This window comes from Empidonax traillii, unplaced genomic scaffold (genome assembly GCF_003031625.1).
Source record: "Empidonax traillii isolate 1590-97213 ecotype Southwest subspecies unplaced genomic scaffold, ASM303162v1 scaffold156:size1289327, whole genome shotgun sequence".
NCBI lineage: Eukaryota > Metazoa > Chordata > Aves > Passeriformes > Tyrannidae > Empidonax > Empidonax traillii.
In genome coordinates, this window is record NW_020955349.1 from 1,136,408 (window position 1) to 1,150,822 (window position 14,415).

The 14,415-nt window shown below is 41.2% G+C and overlaps 1 protein-coding gene across 1 annotated transcript in view; it reads right to left on the reverse strand.

Moving 5' to 3' along the window:
• GFRA1 (GDNF family receptor alpha 1) overlaps positions 1-14,415 on the reverse strand; it is a 141,895-nt gene that overhangs the window by 43,997 nt on the left and 83,483 nt on the right. Inside the window, exon 4 of the mRNA XM_027884895.1 lies at positions 7,903-8,242. Coding sequence (XP_027740696.1) covers positions 7,903-8,242 — 340 coding nt within the window. The remainder of the gene's footprint in view (positions 1-7,902; positions 8,243-14,415) is intronic.

Genomic DNA, 14,415 nt, shown 5'->3' on the forward strand with positions numbered 1-14,415 from the left:
TGGTAAAATCAGTTGACATTCTCTTAATTAGCACTGCCTGAAGATTTACCTACACAGAACAGGAATAGCCAAATCCATCCCTGGAATAAATCCACTGAAGTCACTGATGTCAGAGGAAGTACACTGGGACTGGACTTGATAGAATAGCTCTGTTATTCACATTAAACCTAGAGCAGTTTCTTGACTGTAGCATATACATGGCTTGAGGTAAATGAAAAAAACATTTGATTTATTAAAGAAAATGTTTTTGTGTGATATATACACCCTCTCTTTGCCCCAGAAACATCAAGTTAGCCAAATGTGACCAAGCATACATAACAAGGGATCACAAATCTTCCCTCCACCAGATCCTCCAGTGGGTGGAAAATACTTAGACAAACCAGTGGATGCTAAACTCCTCTCTACAGAAATCTTTCAACTACCAATTCAACAAATCAGCAGTAGCAGTATTTTCCTGGAACCCCATCCAGCAAAGCAATTAAGTGCTTGCTTAACTGTAAGAACATGAGTAGCTCCAAATTTAGATCTCCATTAAAGTTTAATGCCAAATTTAATTGTCCTGGATTTCAGTATTTTTGACTAAAAATGTGTGAAACTGCTTAGTTAACATATGTAGTTTAATCTTCCCCCCCTGAAAAATCAACAAAACAAAATGGGTCACATTTGCCCTGCTGTAACCTCTTTCCTTGCTCGTGTTCCTTATCTGTAGTCTTCTTATTTCTTAAATTATACAGGCAGGTTTTCTTTCTCACTAACAAAATAAGGCTTTTCAGACAAAATGGTACACAGAGAGATCTTGACACTCGGGGAAGACCGTACTGCTCTCTACAACTGCCTGAAAGGAGGTTGTAGTGAGGTGGGGGTTGGTCTCTTCTCCCAGGTAACAAGTGATGAGACAAGATGAACTAGCCCCCTGCCAGGAGAGATTTAGATTGGATATTAGGAAAAATTTCTTCATGGAAAGGCTTGTCAAGCATTGGAACAGCCTGCTCAGGGAAGTGGTGCAGTCACCAGCCCTGGAGGTATTCAACAGACCCACAGATTGGGCACTCGGGGACACGGTTTAGTGGTGGGTTTGGCAGTGTTGGGTTAATGGCTGGACTTGATCTTAAAGGGGTTTTTACCAACCTAAACGGTTCCATGATTCCATGAAGGACCACATTTGGACAATACAAATGCCCCCCCGCAAAAGTTCAGTGGTGACAAGTACTTCAGCCCACTGAACTGTTCTGACTAAAAAGAGACTGACAGGGAAGCAGGGTACCTAAATACAGCCTAAAAAACCTGAATCACTGGTATCTAAGTTTATTTTATGACTGCTGTATGCTTACACATGCATACTTTATTCCCACTTGCACTTTTTCAACCCTGTAGACAGGTAATAATGAATATTCAGTACTCGTTTTTAACCTTAAAAGTAACCAGAAAGGACTAGCAGGACCTCAGCCATGTCAGGGACGCTGCTGAAGCCACACCATGTAAGACAGACGTTGTCTGAATCGAACAGCTCTGAAAATGTTGATGCATAACTTGTGTTTTACAGATAACAAGCACAAAAGAATTGCACTCCCTTCTCATGGAGACCAGCTTTCAGGAATCAGCAGAGGTTCTGGACGACTGAAGGGATGCTGCCTGGAGAGTTTCAAGCTTGCCTGACAAGGGACCCCAGCGTAAAGGCACTGTCTAGTTACTGCTTCTTGGAGCATAAACCCCCTGTGAGCGAGGCTCTCTTCATTGTTACAGCACAAAGCAGAGTGAAAGTTGGGTGCAGGAATAAGGCTGAGCCATTTTTCTAATTACAATATCCTTGCATCTTTCCTGCTTTTGGAGAAACGTCAATCACCCAACAAGCTTTTAATCTTCAAGACCCTCTTAAGCAGAACAGAGAGAGTATAAATGAGGGCTAGCCAAGCAGATCTTGGCACTGCAGAATGAGATCCATCTACACTTCAACAGGGACAAAGCGGGCTTGTTTTGCTGGATGTTTGGATTTTTTGATTCCAAAGGGATCTGTGGATATATTATAAAGAGGAACTGCTTGATTCATTTTGAGTGTTATTCAGATGGAAGAAATTTTAAATTATCTTTTATGAGGGGGAGGGAAGAGCAGTATTCTGTCCATTTACTCTGCTAACAGAAGACATCAATGTAATGAATCATACAACGGACTAAAATAGGGAAAAAATACATTATATTGCAGCATTTCCTATCTTTACTTCGCCTTTCTTTTAAGGTTTTTGCTTATTTTGCAGAGAGTGCATTAGTATTTTTTCCCAGGCTAGCAATTCCCCACACACATACTCTGCTACACCACCGTGTTTCCTCTGCAGAGCACATCAGCTTCTCTCCCACCATTTTTGGATTTTCTTAACTGCTGTCATTCCTCACTATTAGTTCATTAAAATTAATGAATACCTGGGGTTTCTTCACTTCAATAAATATGATACCTCTAGTAATATAAACATATATGCATGTATCTACGTGCTTATATATACCTATATGTATAAAAATCATTCTTCAAATTCAGTCTATGTTTATAAATGTGAGGTAGGCTTTTGGGCATCAGCCAAATGGTAGATTTACATTTTCTTCTGTCCCACTTGGTATTCTACAGACACAGCAGCTCTCCTGAGTCCAGAGAGCAGGGAGGATCTGCAAGTAGCCTGAGCTCAGGCTACCCTACTACACTGCAAGCATCCTACATCTACTGCAGGCTGAGTCAGGCAGCACACGAGGTTTTTCACCCACTCCCTGACTCAGTCTCCAAACATAACATGTAGGCATAGCCTGCACATTGCTAGAAATCAAGACTGTCCTTTTTTTGAATGTCCTTAAAGGCATTACAAAAACTATGATGCTATCGTGGTTTTGCGTAACCACAGCAAACCAATCATCTCAAGGAGCTGCCAAGAGTGCTCCGAGTGCCAAACTGATATAAATACCCTGGAGGGCCTCAAATCCAGCCCTGTTATACAGAACTGGCTAACACCGCTGGGTCCTTCATGTAAATATCCACCAAGTGTACTCTTAACACACAAAACCAGAGTCAGCCTGAGAGGGAGCGCTCAGGCTTTGGAGCTGGCCAAGTGAACTGTCAGCAGTATAAGCTACGAGGCTCAGAAAGGGAGGCAGCACCTACGTTCTCCCTCTCATTTGCTGAATTACAGATGATCACCAGAGCATGGCAGGCTAGTGAGGGATGGAAAATCACAACATACAGAGATGCAGGTGAGGAGGTACCATAAGTGACCGTAATAGATTTCAAACGTGTCAGAGAGGTGGTGAAAGTCAGATAATCGCTGGAAGATCTGGAAAGAGGAGACGAAAGGAGACTAGGCAAGGGGAAGAGGCAGGAGAAAAAAAAAGCAAGGGAAAAAAGCGGGGAAAAAAATGAAAGTAAGTCTAAGGAATAGAAAATTTGAAGAAAAGGGCATAATTCTTCCCCTCTTCCATCTCCTCCCACACATCCCTCTAGTGCACTCCTCCCTGCTGCTTGTTAATGCTGTTAGCTGAAGATGTCCTCCTAACACAAGATGCTGGGCTCCCCCACTCCTACAGAAGGACAAAAAAGGTTGCCTGCACATTTATAACATCTCATCATAGACTTGTCTGTAGCGTTTGTTGAACCACGAGGGTGCAGGGTTTGCAGTCAGCAGTGGTACCTGCTGCAGGAACAGCCCACAAGTCTTACACAGAAAAGCCACTTTCACAAACAGGTTACAGGTATAAAGCACGTGCAGATTTGTACATGCCTTATGGAAAAGGAGCACAGATACAGTGACTCCCTTTCCAAAGGTAAATTATCATTAGAAGCGTTCAACAGAACATCATGAAGGAAAATTATTTTTTTGGCAAGTTTCTTATATTTTCAGGAAACACAGCAAGGGGTCCAGGGGGTTGAGTTTTGTTCTAACTTTTACAGTGGATGGACTCTTCTATGCACTGACAACAATGCCTGCATATCTTCACACAGTATTCTGATACTTGCAGAAGCAGTTATCTTTCATACAGAATTGAATGGGTGGTTGCAACAGACAGGTGACTAGAAACTGGTCAAGAAGTAAGAACACACCAGTGAAATCACACTGATCAGCTCCCTGGACACACAGTGCTGAAAATACCTTTCACTGTATTTTCAAGTAGATGATTTGTCGACTAAAATCTAATAGAGTATTTCATTATTATCCTTCAGATCCCACTAGCAGATACTTAAAGATATCATGCAGCCATTTTATTTTTTTTTCAGTATCAAACTGCCAAAGACAGTAATGCCTACTCTTTGAAGAACTAAACATTAAGAATAGCATTTATTTTAGAAAAACAACAACAACAGTAACAAAAAACAGTAACAAAAAACCCCAAAACAAAACAAACAACTGCCTTCTGAAACTAGTTAAGAACTACTTTCTGGCTATTTCAGCTTCAAAAATAAGCCTCAATGATTTGACCAGACGCTTTGAATATAGTAATTGTGGAGGACAAGAAACACGCTGTTACCAGTTTCTTTTATTAATAAAAAATGCTGCCCTTCTTTTCTGATCTTTGCAGAACATGACTGGATTGATACAGTTCTTTCAATAAATAATGGGTCTGTATCATTATCATTCTGGTCAGTGCCTTCTGAACATATCCAGAAAAGAGAGGAGGTATACAAATTCAAAATTAAAAGAGAAAAGACCAAATTAGTGGCTCAAGCAAAATATTTTTTGAAACACTGTCAAATGTGATTAGGGCAAAAATGAAGCACCCTGCCCCGCATTTAAACATTTTTAAAACATGCCAATCAGCTTTCTAAAGTTTAATTGTTGGCTGAAGTGATCAGATCAAGAGGTTCCTCAGAGATCTGTGCTATTCCAGGACATCACTGGTGTAAGTTATTGATGGCATATTGTTTTTCCTTAGAAGGTTTGTTTATGTTCATAACAAAAAAGAACTCTAAGGCTTCTTTTTGTTCTTTCTTATTTGTTTGATTTTCTTTTCGGTGAGCATTGACAGTCATGCCTGAGAGACTGATTGGTTTCAAAGCTGCATATGGACTGGGATACAAGCAGAGGCAGCAGAAAAATGATAATGAAAGTGAACCATTCAGTATTCTGATGAAGCTGAAAAATTAGGACTGTTTACTTAAGTCAGAACTTATTTGCATTTCCTGACATTTCTGGTCTGTTTTTCCCTCTATTAAGAGTTTATGTTATGTAACAGATAGATTAATGAATAAAAAAATAAGCAAATCATCCTGCCATTTCTGTTAGTGGTACTGGCAGGTTTGGCCAAATCGCCCCTGCTCTTAACTCTGTTCCAAGAACAGATTCAGTGAATATTTACACCAGGATAAGGTTTCTAAAGAGCATCCAATATGGAATACTTGTTTGCACAGGCCCAGTTGATATTTTATACAGATTATGGGCAGATTCAAATCTTGCCTTTCTTAGGAAGCAGCATTCATAAAACATTTCCTAATGTATTTCCAGAAAACCTTTAGAACTTTTACCCCTTGTGTTAATCAGCATTAGGAGAAGGATTTAATACGTGTAATAGGCATGCAAATAATAGTTAATAAATTACTTGGTTTCACAGTAGACAGAACATATTTTCAAATTACTCTGCCATTTAGATACTCTGATTTCACAGTGAAATACAAGTTATCAGATTTAGAATTGCATACCTACTGACTGCCCCTTTTAATTATTCTAAACACATCTGGAATTACTAGGGAGGACTGATATTTATCAGTGCCAATACTTTCAACAGCAAGGAGATAAACTCCCATCTCTTTCCTCCCCTGCCTAAGTCCCTGTTTTCCTCTGGGACCAGGGGAACAAATCACACCAATTCCCTTTCAGTGCACAACAAGTCACAGAGACAAAATGTCTTTCACTGTATTAAGGATAGGCTGGAACAGCTTTGGGGCCGATTCCTCCTCTCCATGACAGTAGTGAGGGGAGGCATTAAATACACCAGCAGTTTAGACAGCCCAGGAGGCAGGAACATCGATGTGAGATGACTCTCAGCAACACACCAAGCTTGCTTTACCCTCCACAGGACCCCAGGGCTGCACACACTGACTGCCCCAGACCCTGCAGGCACTGCCCACCCTTGTACCAGCGCTGCCCCTCACCCTCACAGCCAGGTCTCACTGAGCCTTGGAAGAGCCCAAACTTTTTAATTTCAGCATTTTAAAGCAAAAGCCACAGGAGGAACCTATGAAGAAGTCCATTTTCATCCCAGTGCTGGCTGCAACTTCAGTAGAGATTTTACTAAGCTTTCTTCTGCAACATTGCAATGGAGAAAGTGCACCAGACTCGTTAAATTAAACAAAGTGCCGTTAAAAACTCAGCTGTTGAGACAACATTAGATCAAAGCCGACAAAAGAAAAACACAGTCATGAGAGAAGTAATGGCATTAATTTAACAAATTAATTCCTGAACACTACAACCTGAGTAACAGGGATATGTCTCTCTGTAAAATCCTCTCTCCAATTTCCCCAGCATTGTAACACACTGGTAGTTTACACACAGTAAAGATATTGTAACTCTACTAATTAACAGGGCCTGTGTATAGGGAAGGCAATATATATAAGCAAACATATTAATGGCACAACATGGAAATGGAAAATGGATTGTTCCAGGCTACATGCATCCAGCTTTCATAAACTGCAATAGCATCAGCTACGAAGGTGCTGAATGCGAGTCGCTGGACTGAAATGAGAACACTGCTCTGATTTAAATCTGTTCTTATTGTGGTCAGCAGGAAACTGCCTCCAGATTTCCCTGTAGCCATCAAGGGCAGGGCGCTGCTCATCTCCTCACCTCTGAACAACACTCGGGCATATCTGAAGTGCTACAGCTAAAAGCTTAAGACCAGAAGCAGAGATCTCATAAACAAACTTCAAAGTAAATATTTTACCAGGCACAAGTAAATGCTTATTAAGATTTATATCATATCTTCAGTGTCCTTGACATTTTACAATAGTGTTTATCTCCTTGTTTGCAAATTCACAGAATTGGATAATCTACAAGAAATTTACACATTACAAATGAGCAGGATTCTTGGGCATGACTTCATAAATATGACATTAGCACAACAACTCTCTAATATAAACATACACAGTACTAAGACTAAAGCATTTCCTAAGAGCAGAGGAGGTCCTGTATGCCTCTGAATAAGTGCTGTGTGACAACCTGCAGGGACTCAATGAGGGCAAAAGGACCCAGTTTGTCCAGTGGAGGAGTGCTCTGCACTGCCTCTCTGTCCTGAACACAGAGAGCAAAGAGGCTGGGAATTAGGTCAGTGAATCAATGAGCCCCAGTTGCATCAGCCCATCACACTTCTCAGGGGAGAGGAGATAAAACAATTTCAAGTCTAAAACAGCTCCATGAAGATTCCAGGAGTTCTGCCTATAAATGTGGACCTTCCTTTCTTTTCCCATGAAGAAAAAACCCACGAGTAGTCTATGCATTGTGACCATTTATAAAGTCCAACATGAAGCTTGTATTCCCAGTTATTAGTGCTCGAATGCACAATGAAAATAAATTCCATTGTAGTGAAATATTCTATTTTTACCTGGTCATTAACGGGACACAGAAATCAGTCTGAGACATCATTTCATAGAAACACCTAATGAATATGTTTCCAACAAAAACCTGTGAAATTTAAACTGGGGGTTTAAAGACTCCTCCATAATGCGAGGGAGTAGCTGTGAACAGTTTTGGAGAAGGCACACACTGTAAGCAAATGCAGGCTTTTGTTACTCTGTTAAGGATGTCAGAGGCATTTGCTTTCTTCCTTGACTCATCCTTTTTCTTAGTGGATACTGTGACCCTTAATCCTGGCAAATCCATCAGCACTAGAAAGTTCTCTGCGGTACCTCATTAATCACTCCCCTGCCATGTGCTGTCTTACCTGCAGATGTAATTCTTCTTGCAGGACTCTTGTAAATTCAGGCAGTTTGGTTTCTCCCTGTCCTCATATGAACACACAGGAACAATAGTCTGCCGTCTCCTCTCTGTACAGGCTACGTCTCGACAGGAGCAGAAGAGCATCCCGTAGCTGTGCTTTGGGGGGACTTTGTCAAAAAATAGCCGGAGGGCCTTATGACACTTCCGCTTGTTACAGATTTCATTGGACGTGCTGCTGGTGCAGGGGGTTATGTAAGCAGATCTGAACCTCTTGCAGGTATCATTTAGGTTGCAAGCTTTTGCTGCATCCAAGCAATTGTTCCCCTTTGAAAGTACTGGCTCCACTAGAAAAAACAACACAAGAGCAGTGAGAGACGCGTCACATTTATACCGCGCTTCGACGTTTGCGGTTATCTCACAGTTAACGAGATCCTGAACACACATATATATTCCTTACATACAAAACTTTCAGTGCCAACCAGAAACTGCAACCGGTCCTTATACTTCTCAGGGTAATGGTTTAAGTGAATAAGGGCACAGGCATGCGTTAAGGTCAGAATGCTGGTAAATAAATGACAAATATTCCGGGCAGGCTGCGCTTCATCTTCCTCGTGGCAGACACGCAGGATGAATATTGGGTAAGACTTGGTCTCATTAAACAGTCGTTAAAATCCATGGTAAATTGGAAGGAATACGTTTGGCCCATTGCACAAGAACACAGTGAGAAGGTGGGCTTCTAACTCTGGTTTTATAAAGTTCTGACATTTTTAATTTCTCCCTTGAACAAGTTAAATGACATTCTGTGTCTACCTCAGGTAACAGCATTTAAATGTAATCTGTGTACTCTGCAAAATGTAAAAGCCACGTGCCCATTATTACAGTTTTCGAGGTATGAGAACAGCTCACCCAGAGAGAAAGGAAATCAGGTGCAGCCCCACGACTGGAAGCTCTCTAAAGCCCCCCACAAGGCCTGCAAGCTCCGTGCTTAGGTAAAACCACTGTTATAATATCTACAGATGCCACCCGAACCCTGGTGAATTTGTGAAGTTTACAAGGTTTGAAAAAGCTGACACAGAATGAAGAAGTGACTCTGAAAGAAACATTTTAAAATAAGGAGTATGTCTCTTTCTCACACACACACATGCACACACTACAAGAAGTTACTGGAAAAATTAAACTCAGATATAATTTAAGGCTATAATTACACATTTAATTTTGCAATACATTACCCAGATATTATAACCCAATAGATCCTTTGCTTGAAAATGAAGGCAACTGGCATTAGATTGCAAAATTCAATTAAGAATAACCATAATGCTGCTTTGGATATTAGGAAAGCCAACATCACAGATCCAAGAAAATACATTAACTTCCCACTGCTACAGAATTTGCAAGCTGAACTAAACACTTTGCAAATATCTAAAATCTGTTGCAACTTCTTAGGGGGGCAGGCCAAAGATAAAACACCTCTAACATTTTAAAGCTCTAAGTTCCTCTTAAAGCTTTTTCTTCCTAAATCTTCCACCTTTACCCAGGAACTTAGTCTCAGGTCCTTCTACAACTCAGTTCCGCTCATCACCATTCTCCTACCACTCTGCCTTCCATTTCCAGATCAGGACATCAACCATTTCTCTTTTTCCGTGGCAGGAAAAGATGATGCAGCTTGGTTGCTGTGCTGCACTGAGTTCTGCATTTGTTAGAACATGCTGTGCCCAAGATGGGCCTTGGCTGCTCCCACACACTTCACATTATACAAATATATCACCTATGTCCCAGGCATCTCACCTATCCAAAAATAACACAAAGCATAAGTAGCATTAGATTTGTGTTTCGCTCCAGCAATGTGCTGTAACTATGTTCAGGGGTTTGCACATTTAACCTTTGTGCATTTAACATTTAACATTAGTCCTTCCCAATCTCAGCTGCTTGCACAATAAACTGCAACTTTGTCCTCATGTTCATAAATTATAGAATTGTAAACATGAAACATTTGACTATAAATTAACAGAGCCAAGCATTTTTTATAATAGCAGCGTACAGCAGATTAAGCAACACTGCATGCAGAAGAGATGAGATACCCAAAATACAGCCCTCTCATAAAATTGTAACATTTTTATAGAAAACATTGTACTACATTAGCATACAACTATAATCTTAACTATGAACTTCCAAAGTTTTTTTTAATACAGTATATAGAATTATATGTTTAGTACAAATATAATTACTATGTAATCTGCAGGGCATATAATTAGGCAATATATGAATAGTACATGCTAATTACAATGTGACTGCACAGTAATTACATGGTTATTTGTGCCTGGGAGTCAACTGCTGAATTCCCCTCTTTAAAACAAAATTCTGTGGAAGAGCTCCGAATGGGATGCTGCAAACTGAACAGACACCAGCTTACTGTACTGCTGTTACAGAATTAAAAAGCACTCTGAGTATGAGCACCTCAAAAATCAAAAGGGACAGGTTAATCAATCTTCTTTAAAAGGCAGAACAAAAGCCAAATCACTGACAGCCAAACAGCAGTGAAAGTTATCTTGGATTAAAGTTGAATTAGCTGCAAAGTGTTCAAAAACGATAGTTATGCATATTCGTATCTGTCATCCAATTTATACCTGCCCAAGACTCTCATTCCTCTACATGTCAACTCTGAACACAGACCAGTTTTTTGGAGGTTTTGGTGTTTTAAACTAGCCCTGGCTGTAACATGCCACTTGCCTTTCCTGTTTGATACACGTGTCCCTAGCTATTGTTTCTGGCATATATGTCAGCACATTTTACAAATTATTTTCACCTTTTAAAACCAAGACTAACTTACAACATATAAGAGAGATGCATCAACTGCATTTGAATTAAAACAGACTGTCTAAACCAACTCATTAAAATCACCTTCTCTTAAGCTTTTAAATCATGTTTTAACGCAAAATTAACAACCCAGAACACGCTTTCTTTTTATTGCGAAAGTGCAATATAACTATTCCTAAGTCCCATGGTAACTACAAACAGTTAACAATACTGGGAGTGTTTCTGAGGATTACTTATGCAGCAGTAATATATAAGGTCAAAATTTCATCCAGCTTCTGTTCTGCAAAGCTTAAATTATTAAGACAGGCAGGAGTTTGGCTCTTAACAGGTACTGCCTACTTTAAAAGCAAACGGAGCTACTTTTCCTGCCAGAATCCTTTGGGAAACGTTTGTATAAGGAGATCCTTTTTCAGTTCCCCCCCTCTCTTGGGGCACTTGGATATGGATTGAGGGCAGTCAGGGCAGCAGCCTGGGACAAGTAACAATTTCTTCCCACCATCATTTCCCAACCCAGAACTTGCCCTCTCCCAAGTCTCCAAGTCTGCTCTGCCCAGGCCAATTCTGTAAATCTCTGCCAAACCTTGCAGCTCTCCACTCCTGCCAAATCAATGCAGACTCCAAGGGAAGTTACTTCCAGGCAGGTAGTAAGTGATGCCTCCTGGCTGTGTGTAAGACACCGGTTCCCATCTGTGGCAGGGGGCCCACGAGAGCTGATGTGGAATCCCCAGGATGCTGCCTCCCAGCAGACACCTCCAGGAGCTGTGAGCTGTGGATGCTGCCCTGAGGGGGTGCAGGCAGAGGCATGGCAGAACACTGCCAGAGCCAGGAGCTGCTGCTTCGGTGGGAAACCAGCAGCTCCCAACAGGCAAAGCATTAGGATGCCTAAACCCACCCTCCCACCAGGCACAACTCTGAGGCAGCAGTCACTGTCTCACTTATTTCCACATTCATCACCAGCTCACAGCCCTTCTGCTGCACATGGCAGACGTGCAGGCAAGGTGACATGTTTTACTGATGAAAAAGCGGTCCTACAGAATAAGGTGTAACCGCTTCAGTGTTTGTTACTCCTGAATCTCCCCACTCTGGCCCAACATTTCTACAGCTGCAGCAGTCCTGGATTCAATCTCCCACATGACCACTGAAAGAAGCCAGCCAAACGCTCCAGTCTTTTATCCAGAAGTGTTTCTAAAGTTTTAATAGGGCTTCCTCTGCCCTGTTTGATCTTCCTTATGCTTTGCCCTCTTTCACTGTCTCTTCACCATAATCTTTCATCTCTCTTGCATCTCCATTTCTATTTCATTTCTTCACCTACTGTGCCTTTGGCTGTCTCCTCAACTCCTGTTAACCCATCCCATGGTGCACAGGGAGGGATTCCATGGATATTGGGAGCTTGTTATTTCTGCTCCCAATAGATCGAAGGAGCACAGGGACTATTAGTTGTTCTATAAGATTCTTATTAAACAGCAAAATGGACACTTAGTTTTCAATTTTCTTACAGCACATTAAAAGCAATTTACTGAGGTTGTCATTAAAATTACCATTACTATTTGCAAGTAATTAGCATTAGTAGGTTTTCTAGTAGATTTAGTGAAGGGAATGCTATAAAGAGAGCGATAAATGTTAATGTGATGGAAGGTAAAATTACAAAGTGATAGAGGTGACCACATGGGTATGGGCCTACTCCAACACAGGTGCAGAATATGGCCTACAGGAACCAAAAACTGACCAGAATTAAGAGGGGAGCCACAATCCCACTTTATCAAAAGTGCTGCTATTGGATTCAACAAAGTACTTTTGCTTTCTAAAAAGAGCAGATTAAAAAATAAGGAAAGCATAACAAATATTGTCATCTGCCTTTTAAAGGATTAAAATAAATTATCATTTTCCTGGACAAACTATTTCTAATCCCAAATGGCAGAGAAAAAAAACACTCATCCCCCAAAAATCCTGAGATTGATACACATAGTGTTCTTCTGAAGTTCTGCTTGTCTTCTGCTCGATATTTAGAAAAGAGCCAGCCTACTTCAACCTTTTGCATAATCATAATAAACAGATGCCTTCATTTCTAAATTGAATCGGGGCATTCAGAGTACTACCAAATACAACAAGATGCATGCTGAAATTAAAATCAATGGCACCAAGTGGCAAGGATGAGCCTGACTCCTGTGTGCCTGTGAAGGGTACAACCCAGGCTACAGCAACAAATAGACCTAAACAAACAAAACTGCCTAAACTGAGACTTAAGGTTCCTGAGACCAAAGCTGGAACATTTTACATTCCTGGTGAGTCATAAGTCTTTGATCACACAAATTCCACAGGTCTCTAGAATTCTTTTCTGAATACACCCATAAATTTACTTGAGGAGGTACATACTGTCTCCTCTATCCAAGCCATCTAGAGATCAAGAACATTTGCATTGCTTAGCATGAACCAACAAGCATGACCTGGATGTGCTCATCTACCATGCTGTGTTTGGAAGTGTTTAGCTACCACATTATGCACAACTGTGCTATGCCCAAAGTCACTGGCAACACACCCTGGACTTTGTTTTTATGAGACTCCACTAGTGAATCATCAGTTGGGATCTTGCAGACTTTGGTTCAATGCCTTCCACGACCTGGAGACTCAGAAATGCTGCTCCCATTTCCCAGAAGGGCTCTCAGACCATCTCACTGTAGTGTGTTCTCAAGAAGGTGCACAGGAAATGGTATACATTGCAAAACAAAGAGAGAAGATGCTTTAGCCTAAGAATGACAGCTCTCCCTGGGAGGCAGATTGCTGGGTTCTGGCCTGCACCCAGGAAAGAGAGTTACTTCTCTTACAAGAGCAATGCTCCCTTAACTCCCTTAAGCCTGCAAATGCATGATCCCACTTGTACTCCCTACTTCTAATCCCTCCTAAAAATACATAACCCTTTCTATACCCCATCTCCTGCCCTTCCTTCCAGACCAAGCTGCTGCCAAACCCACAGGGTATCTTCCCAGGCTTTCTGATACCCTGCAGAGATGAGCTGAGAGCAAAGACATCTAACTTCCTCAAGGACTATTCTGATCACTAACTTAATGACTAGAGCACCAGAACATCTTCTGCTAGGTGCCTGCTGAAAGAAGAGTGCTTGTGCAATCCCAGGAGCACACACTGGCTGCTGCGTGGGCAGGTGCATCTGCCTGAGGCTGTGAATCTGGCTTCTCAGCTCCAAAGTCTTCCAGCAAAGCTCAGTTTCTGTATTTCTGCATACCTTTCACCAGACCAGGTAACTTAAGCCCTATCCAATGTGGCCTTGAACACTTCCAGGGATGGGGCACCCCCATGAGAGCAGGGAGGGAGAAGAAATCCTGCTCCCCAGTGCTAACAAATTGTGGTATGCTGCCAAAATTTGGTCTTCACTCACACAAATTTCCTGATCTATCACTTTTTTATTTCTGCTACAAATCTAATGGAAGATTATGCCAGGGTCCCTAATTTTCCAACATGGCACTGAGGACAGCAGTTGTACATTATATTCATGCCAGCACAGTTCAACCTGTTTTATTCACAGGAGTTATTATGAATTTTCAATAATCTAAGTCATAGATTTGGTTCTTTAAAGCTACTTTTACATCTGCCTAAGGTATCCCACTTAGGAAGCAGAAATGCCTTAATAAAATCAGAGACTGCTAAACAAAGAAACTAAAGTTGTCGCAAACTGATCCAGTCACTGTTT